At 46.9% G+C, this 16,156-nt stretch overlaps 1 protein-coding gene across 1 annotated transcript in view; it reads left to right on the forward strand.

Annotated features, from left to right (window-relative positions):
• ZC3H3 (zinc finger CCCH-type containing 3) overlaps positions 1-16,156 on the forward strand; it is a 1,776,692-nt gene that overhangs the window by 1,254,039 nt on the left and 506,497 nt on the right. The window contains exon 7 of the mRNA XM_086966317.1: positions 15,280-15,438. Coding sequence (XP_086822443.1) covers positions 15,280-15,438 — 159 coding nt within the window. The remainder of the gene's footprint in view (positions 1-15,279; positions 15,439-16,156) is intronic.

Raw genomic sequence — 16,156 nt, forward strand, 5'->3', positions numbered from 1 at the left:
GTTTTGTCTTTGCTTTTGGTCCTCACAAGGATGTGTATGGGCAGGTGGATGGCTCAACTTTCACTTTTGTTTCGTAAGCTCACTTCCATTGGAGGGGGAGGATCTGGCTGATTACTCTGTTGACTTACCGACCCTGATAATCTCAGGCTTCTCTTTCTCAAACAGTCCTGTCAGTGCTGCCTTTCTATATACTATGCACTGTTTCTGATATGTACCTTATGCCTGACTCTTATGTACTTTGGCACAAGCGACTCATGCCATAGGGCTCACCTGGAGGTGTATTGGGCTATTTTGTGTTTTTCAATAACTTAGGCTTCTAAAAGTTTCTCAATGGTTCCCCGTCATTGGGACGTCGTCTTTCTTTACCTGGTGCTCTTTGTTTTAGCTCACGTTGTATCTGTGCCAGACCTTGAGATTTCCTCTCTAGTGTTTCATAGTTCTCAAACTACTCAGCTTCTCTTCCCTTTTCTTGGGTCTGGATCCACACTCTTTTGCACTCAGTATTGTGAAAAAGAAGCCGTAAGAATTTCCATGGAGATCTTTCTGAATCGAAAATGTCACTAAGTTGGGATCCAGGTTGTATCGTCCTCTCAAACCACCAGTGACCAGAAGTATTTAACTCTCACCTTTGTCATTTGTGCTAAGCAACCCAAAGATTGCAAATGAGGGTGACAATAAAAACAAGTAATGGTATGCTGTGGGCGGGTGGTAAGCCCACTGAATTGTAAACAATACGTCCTGCAGCACAGCGCATGTGCTGTGTAGACGAGACCTAAAAATCATTTCCTCCTATGAGTGTTAGTGACATACCCTGGAATGTAGTATAATATTAACAGCCAATAGTATGCAATCCCAGCTGCGCACTCCTATTTTACCTTAACATCACTTCCCTTTGAACTGATTTATTTGCTGTGCACCCGTGGAATGTGTTCCGACTAAGAACACACAAGCTGATCGATCAGTTGTAGCTGCTCCTCATAATGTGACTAGTCCCACTCTGGTGCACATTATTTCCATTGAACCCCTGGGCATTGACTCTTTACTTCTTTGCTTTGTAATATTTTTATTTTTTATTTTGTCGTTTTTGTTTCGTGCACTGTTCAATAATTCTTGGATGCGCTTATTTTTTAACAATTTACGAATCCATGCCATTGTTAAAAAACGTCAGCACATATCGAGGCAAGGACAAAGAGTGTAAACATCAAATACGCTTTTCTTTTATTAAATCAATGAAGTGTGTTCCTTCAACTCCCACGGTGAGACGAACACAGGCTGGACCCTGCACCTCCAGGCCCCACCAAGACACGGACGCACCCCCCGTGTGACACTAGTAATTCTGACTGCCCCATCCGCGGCTCATACTTATACCCATTGACCGGGTTGGAATTATCACCGGTTTATCGAACTCGCAAGCGCATTTATCAGCCCTGAAGAGTCACAGGTAGTGACCTGTTGACGAAACACGTGTCGGCTGGCGTTGTTTTCTTTAACAAATTCTACTTGCATAAAACAACATTCATGGAATTACTGGTGTCGACCTCCTTATAATTTCGTTATTGCATCAACTGTATACCTCATACGTGTGCACAGGACTTGTTTTGTGAACGATCTAAATGTAGTTGTGAACTTCATCTTTATCTGCCCCAGTGCATTTCAGACCCTGTGGTCCTTCATCGGGGGGACACCAGAAAAACCTATCAAACACAACATCATCCTTCATATTACCAGCTGCCATTTGTACGTGCATGAGGCATTACGGTCACTCTCCTCTGGCAGCAAAGGGGTGCCAGAGACACTGGAGCCCTTCCCAGGTGTCGCGCCTCCAGGATTTTCTGGAAATGGTTGAATCGCTTCAGACCAAACAAAATATCCTGAACCCGAATAGGAGACGTTTGTTGAGCTCCTGTGTGATACTGAAATGTTCTACAGATTGGACTAGGTGTTTCTTGGGCGTGCAGGATTTTCATATTGTTCAAAAACCTGTGGCTCTAAAATAAAGATTTTTGTTTGAGGCTTTCAGTTGTAGCATTTTGGAATGAAATTCACTTTTTGTACTGTCTGCTTTGACCTCAGATATGTGTTCACTTTTATATATTTACAGACGATAATTTAATGCTAATGGTGGTTTTTGTTTTGCTCTCTCTTAACATTAAACGATATATGAAAGACCTGAAGCCTTTCCTCCCCACATTGATGTACCACATACCATATGGAACTTATGCCAAACCTTATAGATGAAGTGATGTCATATCTTTGCCTGCTTGAATCTTTCCATTTCATTGACTGTGACCTTACGAGTGCTTAATACAATGAATGTCAAGAAGTGATTACCTATCTCTGCTAGACTGGTGGTCCACCCACCCTATTACAACTTGGGCGGTTGGACCGCCACAGGTCCGCTGCAACCGCTGGGGATCCCTGATCCCGGGGCAGTTGTGCAGCAATCAGAGTCAGCAATATGCTGGCGGTGCCTCTGCGGCACCGTTAAGCATATTTCGAGTTGCCTCACTGCCATCATTTCTATGACGGTGAGCCCGCCATAAAAAGAATGGCAGTTAGGCAACTCAAGAGGCCCTTACATGGCCCCCTGTTGTATTTGGGCCTGGGAATGCATACAGGGGGCACATGTTGTGCCCCCCCCTGTATTTTTGCATCCCCTGTTCCTGCATTGAAAGAAATGCACAACATTGTGAATTTCTTTACGTGCAAAAATGGGCTGCGGTGGTCTCATGGCGGTGCATGTCCAAGACACTCCTATGTGCCCTAGATGTGCACCGCCGTGGGCCCGCTGCACAGTATTAGCTTGCAATCCGGCAGGCGGTCTGACTACAGGTTTTATGGTCTTCCAGCGGGGCAGCCTGCTGCAAGACCTCCCAATCCTTAATAAGGCCCTAAATAATATTTAACAACAATATACAATCTTCAATATTTCTTAGTAGATTAGATTGCATTATTGTACCTCACAAAGTTGCTTTAGCATTCACCACACCTACAGGTCACAACAATTCTTTTAAGTTTAATGGAACTTTAAGAAATGCAGTTTCATTAATGTCACATGTCCATAATGTGATTTTTAACTAAGCGTGGCAAGTATTACACGTCAACTCTCTTGAATGCCTGGCGAAAGAACCCGACCACAGACAACATGACCGCCCTCAAGCACGCCACCCGCAAACACCACCAGCTGATCCACACCACCAAGAAGACAGCATTCAAGGAACGACTGGACAACAACACACACAGCAGCAAGGAGCTCTTCAGCATCGTCAAAGAGCTTTCCAACCCCAGCGCCGGAAACAACGACATCACTCCCTCACAAGACCTCTGCGACTCACTCGCCACGTTCTTCCACAGCAAGATCGCAGAAATACACAACAGCTTCGGCGAACCGACCGCGCACCCCACCACAGAACCAACGCCCCCCACCACCACCCTCCGCGACTGGACCCTGGCCAGCACTGAAGACACCATCCGCACGATGAACACCATCCACTCCGGATCACCAACCGACCCATGCCCCCACCAAGTCTTCAACAAGGCCATCTCCGTCCTCGCGCCTCAACTCCGGGACATCATCAACTGCTCCTTCAACACCCCCACCTTCCTGGAGAGCTGGAAACACACCAAACTCAGCGCCGTCCTGAAGAAACCATCAGCAGACCCCACCGACCTCAAGAACTACCGCTCCATCTCGCTCCTTCCGTTTCCTGCCAAAGTCATCGAGAAGACCGTCAACAGACAGCTGGCCGCCTTCCTCGAGACGAACGGATCCCTCGACCACTCACAGTCCGGCTTCCGAGCCAATCACAGCACCGAGACCGCCCTCATCGCAGCCACCGACGACATCCGAACCCTGCTCGACAACGGGGAAACAGCGGCCCTCATCCTCCTGGACCTCTCCGCAGCGTTCGATACTGTCTGCCACCGCACCCTAGTACAACGCCTCAGCAACGTCGGAATCCAAGATAAGGCACTGGAGTGGATCATTTCGTTCCTCGCCGGAAGGACCCAGAAAGTCCGCCCCCCCCCCCCCGTTCAGATCAGAGACCACCGAAGTCATCTACGGCGTACCACAAGGATCATCACTCAGCCCCACCCTCTTCAAGGTGTACATGAGCCCGCTCGCAGCCATCGCACGCCAACACAACCTCAACATCATCTCCTACGCCGACGACACCCAGCTGATCCTCTCCCTCACCAACGACCCCGCCACCGCCAGAACCAACCTGCACGAAGGGATGAAAGAAGTAGCCGAGTGGATGAAGAACAGCCGTTTGAAACTGAACTCAGACAAGACGGAAGTTCTCATCCTTGGACCATCACCATCTGCCTGGGACAACTCCTGGTGGCCTCTAGGCAGCGCACCCAAACCAACGGACCACGCACGCAACCTAGGCTTCATCCTGGACTCCTCCCTGTCGATGACCAGACAAGTCAACGCCATCTCGTCTTCATGTTTCAACATCCTACGCATGCTCCGAAAGATCTTCGGTTGGATCCCCACCGAAACCAGGAAGACGGTCACCCAGGCACTTGTCACCAGCCGACTGGACTACGGAAACACCCTCTACACCGGAACCACAGCCAAACTGCAGAAAAGACTCCAACGCATCCAGAACGCCTCCGCACGACTCATCCTGGACATCCCCCGCCACAGCCACATCTCCGGACACCTGAAAGACCTGCTCTGGCACCCCGTCAGCAAAAGAATCACGTTCCGCCTCCTCACCCACGCACACAAAGCCCTCCACGACCTAGGCCCCAGGTACCTCAACAACCGCCTGACGTTCTACACTCCCACAGGCCAACTTCAATCGACCAGCCACGTCCTCGCCGCCGTTCCACGCATCCGAAGAGCCGCCATGGGAGGAAGATCCTTCTCCTACCTGGCAGCCAAGACCTGGAACTCCCTCCCCATCCACCTCCGTCTTACCCAAGACCACCTCTCCTTCAGGAAGCAACTCAAGACCTGGCTGTTCGAGCAGTAGCGGACCCCCCCACAAAGCGCCTTGAGACCCTCCGGGTGAGTAGCGCGCTATACAAATTTCTTGATTGATTGAGTGAGTTTTAAGCTTGCAGATACAATAGCTCTGGACTGACCTTACAAAGAAGAGTAGCTGCACCAGGTTATCTTATACTGTTTAGGTCATCCTACGGGTTGCCTGTCTTGATAGTGATCAGCATCTATCACTAACTCGCTGTCAGGTGGAGTTGTAGGGCCTATAACAGCATATCATCTCTGGCAGTTGTGGAAAGTGAAATATTTTATGACATCTTTATCAATTCTACCTAGATTGACCCCACATTTCCAAGGCTCATGGTGGTGTAAAAGATTATACAGCTACCACTGATTACACAGTTTATACAACCTGATGGCATGCTTTACAGGCTTTCTCACAGAGATTGCCTTTTCTCACAGAGATTGCCTTTTCTCACAGAGATTGCCTTGGTTGTCCTGTGTACGAACAATGATGTTAAATCTAAAGGCCTTAAAATATAGTTTGTCTTCAATACAAAGATACATTGATTAATTGAATGGCTATTTACCGGAAATCCATAACTGGCAAAAACTAACAAATGACAAGATCTTCTAATAGGGCCGGATTGGAAACCTAAATCGTCACTGGGGAAAATGTTGATACCCGTCAAACACTGAGGTAGCCGACGACTAGAATGAAAGCATAATTGATTTGGTGTAGTCAATCCAACTCTTAAATAGTCCTCTAACCTGCAGCCCACCGGGAAGATGCCAGCCCAGCCCTGATAGTGATGATCTACCTAGAAGACAAAATATATATGGGTAAGGAAATATATTAGGATTATATACTCCTGAGCAGAGATTCCGGCTCTCAGGAACTCAGTTGAGAATGACTGCTTGCACTCCATCGCGATGGGCTCAGGAATAAAGGGTTGTAGGAATTGTAACTTTTAGCTGACGGCAGCCACAGAAGAAAGGAAGGGGGGGGGGGGGGGGTATTGGAGTCAGGGAAAGACTCCTTACTCTGCCCGTCTCTGAACTGCAGGACTCTTAGTAAACACAGCCATGAAATTCATGATCGATTAGTGGATCTAAAGCCAGCAGGATTTTTCTTAGTTGAAACATGGCTCCATGATCAATCAGCACCTGATATTCTGGAAGCATTGCCCGAAGGTTATGCTATTCTGAGGGTCGACAGATCCGGGCAGAAGGGTGGGGGTCTTGCAGTGATTTTTTTAAAAGAATACCAGGTAAAGATGTCTATACTGCCGATGTCTGACTGCGAAGCGGCCCTTTTTAACATGTCTCTTAATAGCGAATGGTCCGTGTGGATCTCCTTGTAAATGTAAATGTAGTAGTATTTATATAGCGCACCTAATCGACCCCCGAAGGGGTATCTCAGGCGCTTGTATGCATAACGCTGTGGAACCCTTCCTGGCTTTTCCCTGTGAAGTGCCCACTCCTGGGCACCCCCAGAGTGAAGCCAGGCATCCTAGCGTTGTTGGGGCCGTTCTGGAGATTAAGCAAGCTATTGCCCAGAGTGGCAGAGTGGGATCCATGATTAGAATAGGCATCGAGGCGAAAATTATCAGGTCCGCGGAAATTGAGCCCAAGACCCGCTGAGGCGGGATTTGAACCCTGGTCCCGGGCTAGACCTCTGCATCAGGGTCTGCCGCTCTAACCATTGAGCCACACTTCTCCTTATTTATAGACCTCCGGCCCCAGCCAGAGCATTTATTAATTAGTTGGCCGAGACAGTGTTCCCCCCATTCCATCCTCTACCCCAATTTTGTAATTTTGAGGGATCTGAACGTACATTTGGACAATAAAGAAAATAGAGAAATTTGTGACATGACAATGGTACTACTAGTCATGGGCTTGGAACAGCTGGTCTATACCCCTACGCACATTTGGGACATATTCTAGACAATGTTTTCTCCAACAGTACACAAGTAGAAGCACTACCACCTGTGCCTATAGTGTGGTCAGACCATTCGATTCTCCCTTTTAGGATTGTGAATCCGAGAAAGGTCCCCTACAATCTGGAAAAGTGTCCAGAGTCCGTAATGACCTGGAAAGGGGCGCTACTCACTCGCGACTCTTTCAGGAATAATTTGTCCTCAAGAGCACCGGAATTAAAGGCTGACACCCAGATAGCAGAAAAACAAGTCTCTCGGTGGATTAAGGAGGTAGTGGACTCCTTAATACCTTTGAAACCTTGTAAGAGTGCCCGCCTAACCACAGCAGCGGAACGGTTTGCAGAGAAACTGGCACTGCTTAGAACGTAATGCAAACGCCTTCAACGCCATCGGAGGGTGAACTATCAGACCGAGGATAAGCTGAAATACTTAGAAGCACTCAAGTTCTATCATCAGCAAATTAGAAGAGCGCGGAAGGACTTCTACATTGAGAAAATGTAATCAGTTAAAAATACCACAAGGAACATCTTTAGTATTGTTAAACAACTTACTTTCCTAGAGCGCCTTGCAGCAATGCTGCCTGCTTCTTCAGACTACTGTAATAAAGTAGCTGTTTTTTTCTTGGGAAAGATAGAAAAAATATATGCTACCTTCCTTGAAAGTAGCAGGAACTTGCTCCACCAAAGAATGATTCACTGGTTGAGGGTTGTTTTATTTTTTTATCCTCATGAGGAAAGTAACGTTCTAAAACTTATGGAAGTAGATAAATCTGGGTCTCCCTTAGATCTGATTTCTCCGAAGATGTTACTGCGAGGGAAGGAAGCTATTGTATCGGTACTTACCAATTTGCAGAAGATGTCCTTTGGCGCAGGGCAGGTTCCTAGCATTTGGAATCATGCTATGGTAGTGCCATTGCTAAAGAAACCATCTTTAAATCCAGCACTCCTGGAAAATCTGAGACTTGTATCTCTGCTTCCTTATTTTGCAAAAATTGCAGAGAAATATCTTAATATCCAATTGACTACATTCATGGAAGAAAAACAGGTTCCCCACGATACTCAATCTGGCTTTAGGGTGTTTCACAGCACTGAATCGGCCTGAAGCTTCTGAGGCTCTAAAGATAGCAGCTGATGAGGGAAGGACGACAGCATTGATTTTGCTGGATTTGAGTGCGGCGTTTGATACAGTCTCCCGCGGCCGTCTGTTGGAACGGCTGTGGGGGGCGGGTGTCAGAGGTAACACATGGAATGTATCAAGCACTTCCTGCAGAATAGATCCTTCCAGGTCTTACAACGTCCTTTTAAGTCTGAGGTGTGTCCGCTGTCTCAAGAAGATTCCCTGGGCTTGCCTCTCAGTCCAGCTCTATTTAATGTGTACATGGGCCCTCTGGCAGACCTTGTGCTGAAACATGGGGTTAATTCGTGTCATATGCTGATGACACTCAGTTGATTGTCACATTAGACCAGAAGGAGACAGAAACTGCACATAACTTTAAAGCCTGCCTGAGTGATCTGGCGAACTGGATGAAGTTCAGCTGTTGGCAATTAAATACAGGAAAGATGGAGGTGATGGTGGTTGGCAAACAGCCCTCCATTTGGTCACACCTGTGGTGGCCGGAGGAACTGGGACCAACCCCAACTCCCATGTCAAAGGTTCAAAATCTGGTTTGACCACACCCTATCGTTTGCAGAGCAGATATCAGCTGTGGCAAGAGCATGCTTTGGCATCTTAAGAATGTTGCGCAACATTTTGGATATACAGCCCTTAGATGTCAAAAAGACCATTGTGCAAGCCCTTGTCACATCTCGTCTGGACTACGGAAATGCCCTCTATCTGGGGGTCACAAAGAGGAACTTGAACATCTTACAGCAGGTCCAAACTGCAGCTGCCCGGATGATATTGAATATTCCTAGGTGTGCATCGGTGGGGGCAGTATTAAGGGAATTACACTGGCTTCCAGTACAGGCCAGAATTCCCTTTAAGGCTTTGTGTTTTTGCCACAGGATTCTCAATGAGAAAGGGCCGAGGTACCTGCGCCCATTACTCACTGCTTACAGACCTACCGAGAAGCTTAGGTCTAGGGGCACTGCTAAGTTGGTAGTGCCAAAGGTCCGAAAAGCACGTTCAGGAGGTAGATCCTTCTGCTTTCTCGCGGCTAAGGCCTGGAATAACCTACCTATGGAATTGAGGATTTATCCATCTGAAACAATGTTCCGTAAAAAATTGAAAACCTGTTTTTTTCAATCACCCCCAGGGGATAGATGTTAGTGTACTAGCTCCAGCAAGGCTATCTCGCATGCTAGGGCCTGTGGTCCTTGGAGTGGTGGAGGGGGATGGGGCTCTGGAGTCATGGACTGTGACGCTTTAGCGCGGGGATACTCCGTTGGAGTAACCAGGCGCTTTATAAGCTTAAAAATAAATAAATATATTCTTCCCCTGTTAGGTCTTGAAATATTATATTTTGGTTGTAGATTTTTCCACTAGAACATACAATAAAATCTGGAAATATGGCCTTATTTCCAGTTGGTATACATGTAAAGTAGGATGGATATGAGATCCCCTCCCTTTACAGGCTGTATATTCTATATATAGGAAATTGTGTCATTATCTTATTTTATCAATTCAGATTTAATGTAGTTATACATTCTTTATATCTCTGTATTATAATACATTAATAGCTTTTATACATTTTTTTGTACTATTGTGGGACATGCAAATAAACAACTAATTAAAGATATTAGCAAAACGTGATTTTTTTTTAGAGAGCACATGGAAATTTAGAAGAAACAATTGGTGACTGAGGGCTTCACAGATCATCGATTCCCATCCGCCTTTTTTAAATTTTCTAATAATGATGATCTTGCCACAGCTTGTCTCCTTACCTAAAACATCGACCATTCTTGGTAGTAAAGGAGTCCTGTTTATTGCCGACATACAAGTTAGAGCTCTACCTAGATTCACTGGCTCGTGTGTAAATCCTGTGCTGTGATGCAACCTTAGTTCCCCAGTACAAGCACTGGAAACAGTAAACATGCAATATACTTGCATGTACTTACTTTTATGATCTGGCATTTGTGACTTTGAAGTCTTGTGCACTTGAACATTATATATGTTTAAAGGTGTTATTTTTAGGACATCCAGCTTCTACTCTCGTTATTAGTAGCGTTAGCCTACAGATGCATGACTCTCACCACCTCATTGCACGTATAACGTTGTTTCTACTGTAAGGTTATTCTTGATTCTCGGATGAACCTGGTTGTGTTCGCGCTCAGTAAAGCCCTGGTTAGTGACACGTGTCCCTATAGAATTGATGTCTTCGCTGGTTTGGCTGTATGAGATGTGCAGGATAGTGCAGGAATTATGCCCAATGTACCTTAGATTGTTGCCAGGAGCAGTAGTTTGACTTGCTTTGCTTCCTGCTGCTGAGAATCGTCCATGATTAGGGGTCTCAGTTCAGCGTTTTCCATGTTGCTGTTTCTCTACACGGTATTAGCATTGTAATTGCACTAATATTTAAACTCATTATTGTTATGGCCCTACTGATGTGCGTTATATTTATGGTGATTAGCGTGAGGTGCCCTGGCTGATATAATTAAAGTTACTTAAGAGGATCCTTTATGTGATTCACTCGCTCATCCCCGCTCTCATCTTCCAGACTAAAGACAAGGCCAAGAGGCGGAAGCGTCAACGGGTAAAATGGAGTTCATTAACTGTAACCCCCAAAGCATCGGCCATATCTCACTAGCAAGGAAACAAGAAACCTTTCCACGTGACTAGAAAGCAGTGTTGGAAGCGTATGTATATGACCAGCCTCAACATAGTCCCAGCAGCTGCTGCCTGATCAGGAGCCCAGTCCCTTTTCTCTGGTTTAAGAAATATTGGAGAACCATCTGTGGCCCATGCTTGTTCTGCTCCTCTTTTTAATACCTCCATGGTAGGATATTTCTGGTGCATGTCGATTTCCCAACTGCTGCTCCCATCCACATACATATGACAGATGAATGTAGGGTGCTTTTCAACGAGGCCAGAGGGCCAGTTACTAGACTGTGCTATTCCTTTAAGTGGAAAGGTTTCTGGTTTGGTCTGGATAAAGGCTTCAGACTACCTCCCCCATTTTCTAGGTGCAGCAGCGACACCATGTTAGCTTCCTTCGCAAAGACAAGGGTATACAATCTCGTCTTAGAACGTAAATTAAAGTTATACAAGACATTTCTCTTACTTGTGTCTTACTTCAAAGTTTCTCTTGCTCCTCCATGATTTACTACTTTTTGAAAGACAAATACTAGCCGTGCTGAAGCCGGCTTCAACGTAGGAATTAAAAGCAGGCCTCTGTAAAAGAATTGGACCTGTTTTTGATAAACTTCCCATGAACTAAAGGAGTGTCTTACTGGTGTTCTTGTAAATCACAGTGTACAGGCAGAACAGAAGTGACATAGGCTCTGATTGGCGTGATTTGACTCCCTTACTGAATCAGTTGCGTCCTCCTCAAGTTCTACGTCACCTCTATGAACTCTGTATGGAACCGCAATAATATGAGAGCATTTCTCCCTCCCACTGTGCAGCACTGCCGCAGGGGCAGGTTAGAACTTTAGAAATCAGCCTTAATTAAACATTAAAAAACCTTCTAGGATATTGCCTTGAAAGCTTACATTGTAGTGTGCCTAGGCATCTGTTAGAGTGAACGCTGTGCGGGTTCCAATCGGGCCATTCCCAAGTTGATTGTCTCATGTATAAGAATATTTCAAAATGGCCCCGCTCCCTCTGGGAGCACGTTTTGCTCCACGTTTGGGAAGCGCAGATTCACAGGAGGCTCCGCAGGACTGGCTTCTTCTTAGCTGTTTCAGCCAGTGCTTAATTTGTAAAAATGATAAGTGCCGGGCACTTGTCAGGGGGGCACCGGAGTTTGCACCACTCATTGCCACTGTACTTACACACCTACTAGCCATCACACTGCTACAAGTGTGACAGTTCAGACTGTTCGAAGCCGCCAAAGCTTTAAGAATGGCTTGGGTGGGAGGTGTGAGAAGTTGGCCTGATATATAATGTTCACTATTCTAGTGAGCACTCTGTATCAGTCCAAACAACCCTTATGGTGATTGGTTGTAAGTCAACCTTAGACCAGCTATCCTAGTAGCGTGGATACGAGCAGTCTTCGGGCTAAACTCTAGAGGGCGTGTTAAGCCAGCTGTTATACCATTACATACCCCTTGAACACCAAGTGAAAGGACACCACACAAGTGTTATGAAAATAAACAGTATATTTATTAGAATCACAACAGCCCTGTACTCTTTGAGGACAGGGTACTAAGCACAGAACAAAACTCTTAGGAAAATACTTCAAGTGCACAATCAATACAAGTGCCTGAGGGCACGGAAAGTTTAGTGGTCTCGGGCGGACCTGATAAGGCAAGTCGGAAGCGAGGGACTCAGGACCCTTAAGTAAGGAGGCTATGCGGGCACCGAAATGCCGGAGTTACCTAGCCCCAAGGGCTGCGGCTGAACAAGTCTTACAGGCTTCGGGGGTCTTCGCTGACGAGCCAGGAGCCGGAAGGAAGGAGTTGCTGGCCGGCGACCAGGGAAGAATAGTTCGTAGAGATCCAAGCCTGGATCAGAGATCGTTGATACCTGAAAGCAGAGGGGACCAAGTTCGTACTACTAGCCAGTAGTCAGAGGGTACCAGGAGGGCACCGGATGGCCGTCACCTCGACCAGGTGAGTGGGCGACGCTAGGCTCTGCAGTCTCATGGACCAGGAGGCGTTGTCGGCGACCAGGATGAAGGTGCGAGCTGTCCCACGAAGGTTGATGCTGTCGGCGTCGCTGGGCCCAGGATTGGGGCAACAAGCCTTGGCAGATTTCAGGGCCACGTGGTGGGCCTAACATGGCGTCTTGAGTGGACCAGGAGGGTCCGGGGTGCTCCTCTCGTAAAAGGGAGCAAAGGCCGGTCTGGAGCAACCAGACCAGCAGCGGTGGTTGTCGGATGTCGTCAAGGAGGTCACAAGCCAGCGGCTAGTGATCGGACAACGTGCTGAGCAGCAAAGCAGAAGGGCCCCACGCAGATCGTGGAGATGCTGGGAGACTGCACTTCGATGCTGGAGCGGCTCAGGGTTGGGGCTTCTCGGACCCCAGAGCACTCACCAGAGGATTCCTGCGGTGATCGTGCTGGTTTAAGAAAGCGTGCAGGTTTTGATGATGGCCGGTCCCTCGAGGTCTCGTTGCACCCACGGATCTCAGCTGAGCTGACGATGTGGGTAGAGGTCAGAGGTGCCAGGGAAGCCGGTTCTCGTCGAGCTGGGTCGTCGGATTCCTAAGGAAGGACTTGCAGCAAACCGCAGAGTTCTTAGATGGTGCCTGCGGGTGCAGGGTGACTACTCCTTAGCCACAAGGGAGAAATCTTGAGAAGAGTCTCGAAGGTCCTTTCGTAGAAAGTAGTTCTTGATTCAAAGATGATCCAATTTGGAAGGGTCCCCGCTCCGGCTTTTATCCTAAAGAAAGGGGTGGGTACATGACTAGGTCCTGCCCTAGGGGTGGGACCAGGAAGGGGGGTAGTTACACCCCTCTCCCCTGCCGGACTTTCCCCAGGTCAGGGGCTGCGCGCCCCTGGAACTGGTTCTAGCCGGCAGATGCGTAGTGAGCACCGGGGTGCCACTCCGCAGTCACCTTCTTGCAAAGCCCTACCTACCCAGAATACACAAAACCCTGTCTGGGACGGTGCGAACACTGCCCCTGACAGGAAACCCTTTGTCCAAGCTCTCCTCGCTGGAAGGACTCCCAGCAGCAGGAGGTCAGACTCGTGTCTGTGGTGGCAGCGTCCATTTTGTGGAGCTGAGGCTTCAGTTAACTTTAACCGAGGTTCACAGTTACGTACATGTCGTGTCCCTCTAGAAGGGCGGAATGCTAACCTCGTCGCCAGAGTTGGTGAGGGGGCAGCATCCCGATTCGTATGACACCTTACTCGACATGTCTTGATAACGCTATACCGAAGTTACCGATATGATACGCGTTATCATGGAACAGCCATTGGGTCTTGCTTCCGCAAGCTGCAACCGGGCTCGGCTCGTGCCAGAGCCCAATTCACACGGTTCCATGCACTCTGCCTTCAGGATTGTCAAGGCCTGCCATAGGAGTGACTGATAGGAACTCGGGTGTCCATTTTCGGGTTAGATATAGGGATACTATACCTACAGCGACGGGCGAGTACGCCACGTGGCCCCAGCTGTCGTGCAGCCAGTTGTGTCAGATTTAGATGGCCATCCAGGGTTGGCATAATACATGCTTCAGCCCCTGGTAGGCCCTGGGTACACCGATGCCCTGAGTTACAGGGTCTGATAAGGTGGCCCAGTTCCAATTGGAAATGTACCTAAGGTACATGGAATCCATTTTAGAGAGAGAGCAGTAGGCCTGGGGTTCTGATTGGCAGGGCCCCAGGTCAACTAAGTCGGAAAACCAGCAAAACACCAGGCAAAAAGTCGGGGGTAACCATAGTCAGGTATCTACCTTCCTGCGCAGATTCACAGGAGGCTCCGCAGGACTGGCTCCTTCTCAGCTGTTTCAGCCAGTGCTTAATTTGTAAAAATTATAAGTGCCGGGCACTCGTCAGGGGGGCACCGGAGTTTGCACCACTCATTGCCACTGTACTTACACACCTACTAACCATCACACTGCTACAAGTGTGACAGTTCAGACTGTTCGAAGCCGCCAAAGCTTTAAGAATGGCTTGGGTGGGAGGTATTAGTTGTTTTTAATGTCTATTGAATTAATAAACAAAAGTTTTTCTACTCATCTTTAAATTGCACAAACGTGTCACCATGTGACAATTGTCATAAGTGCAGGTTGTGGCAATTAAGTGCCTGTACCGAGCACTGGAAACTACCGGCTCAAATTAAGCATTAGTTTGACCACTAGTCTACTTTGTTATGAGCTTAAAAGGTATGCAGAAGGGAAGTGAATATCCTGTAAGAGCAGTTATACGTCGAGATTATCTTGCACCGATTTATAAGCGACCCTCATTTCACAGCTGCTTGAGGATGCTGAGAAAAATAACTGGCATGTTCCTCGCAGAGACGAACATTCATGGTGTCCCCTGCTCAACAATCATTCAAAATGTGAAGAGTCGTTTCTCTTTGGTAATCAAAGGACTGCGATGCTTAAACAAATATATATGTACATTTATTTTGAAGAGATGATGTTCGGTGGGTAAATCTTTGGTCATACACCTTGGGAGACCAAACTTACTAAGCTAAGGTTAAGTAAGCTTTCCACATTCACAACATTAAAAAGTGGAAGACTGTGATAGCATCCCTAAATATGAATGTGAATAATCTTTGTTAGTTATTGTTAATAGTATTGTTGTGAAACAAACTTCTTTCTCTCTTCTCTCTCTAGTCGAGCTGTCCAGCGTAGTTTGGCCATCATCCGCCAAGCCAAGCAGAAGAAGGAGAAGAAGAAGGAGTACTGTATGTACTACAACCGCTTCGGGAAGTGCAACCGAGGAGAGAGCTGCCCCTACATCCACGACCCTGACAAAGTGGCAGTGTGCACCAGGTATGAGAAATGGGACCGGGGTCTCAGCATTCCTGTACATTTACCTCATTATGGCTCTTTTCAACTCAGATGAATACATATGCAATCTCTTTCTTGTTACCTGTAAAGTAGTCTTTAGAAAACGTATCGTATCGCAGTTGCTGTTTATTTTTTCCAAAAGTAAAAAAAAACTTGCGAAGAAGATACTTTTTAGGCTATCTCATAGTTTAGGATGTCGGCTTTTAAGACCATGTCAGTCCTATTCCTGGGCAGCTATACAACTGAAACAGGTTTTTTTCTTAGGGGTGTAATATCTAATTTCTTTATGTATGACAGCTTGTTCGCCTCTGAAGTAAGGCACTCATTTGCATTACTAAAAACAACTGTATCTGCCCACTATGGCATACCTATACTGTGCACTTGCCTTTCATCTGTATGTTTGTCTTAGGTATGACCTGACCGGGCCCTCTGAGCAACGTGAAGATTTGATTTTTGCTGTGATAACATTTAAAGAGGTCATCTAGTGTAAGGAAAAACACAGTTCTATTTGGCAGTCCTGTAGCACCAACAATCACAAACAATAGGCAGAATGTTCCATTGTTTTATTATGTTTGCTTGAATTTTGAGATCTGTTGTGATATCATTCACTGGATGGCCCTTTATGCTTTACCTCTATTTTTCTGGTGAAGGTGTTCTTCTGTTGGATTATGTCTGATTGCATGTATTTTAGAGCTGTGCA

The sequence above is a fragment of the Lissotriton vulgaris genome, chromosome 4_1, assembly GCF_964263255.1.
Source record: "Lissotriton vulgaris chromosome 4_1, aLisVul1.2, whole genome shotgun sequence".
Classification (NCBI taxonomy): Eukaryota; Metazoa; Chordata; class Amphibia; order Caudata; family Salamandridae; genus Lissotriton; species Lissotriton vulgaris.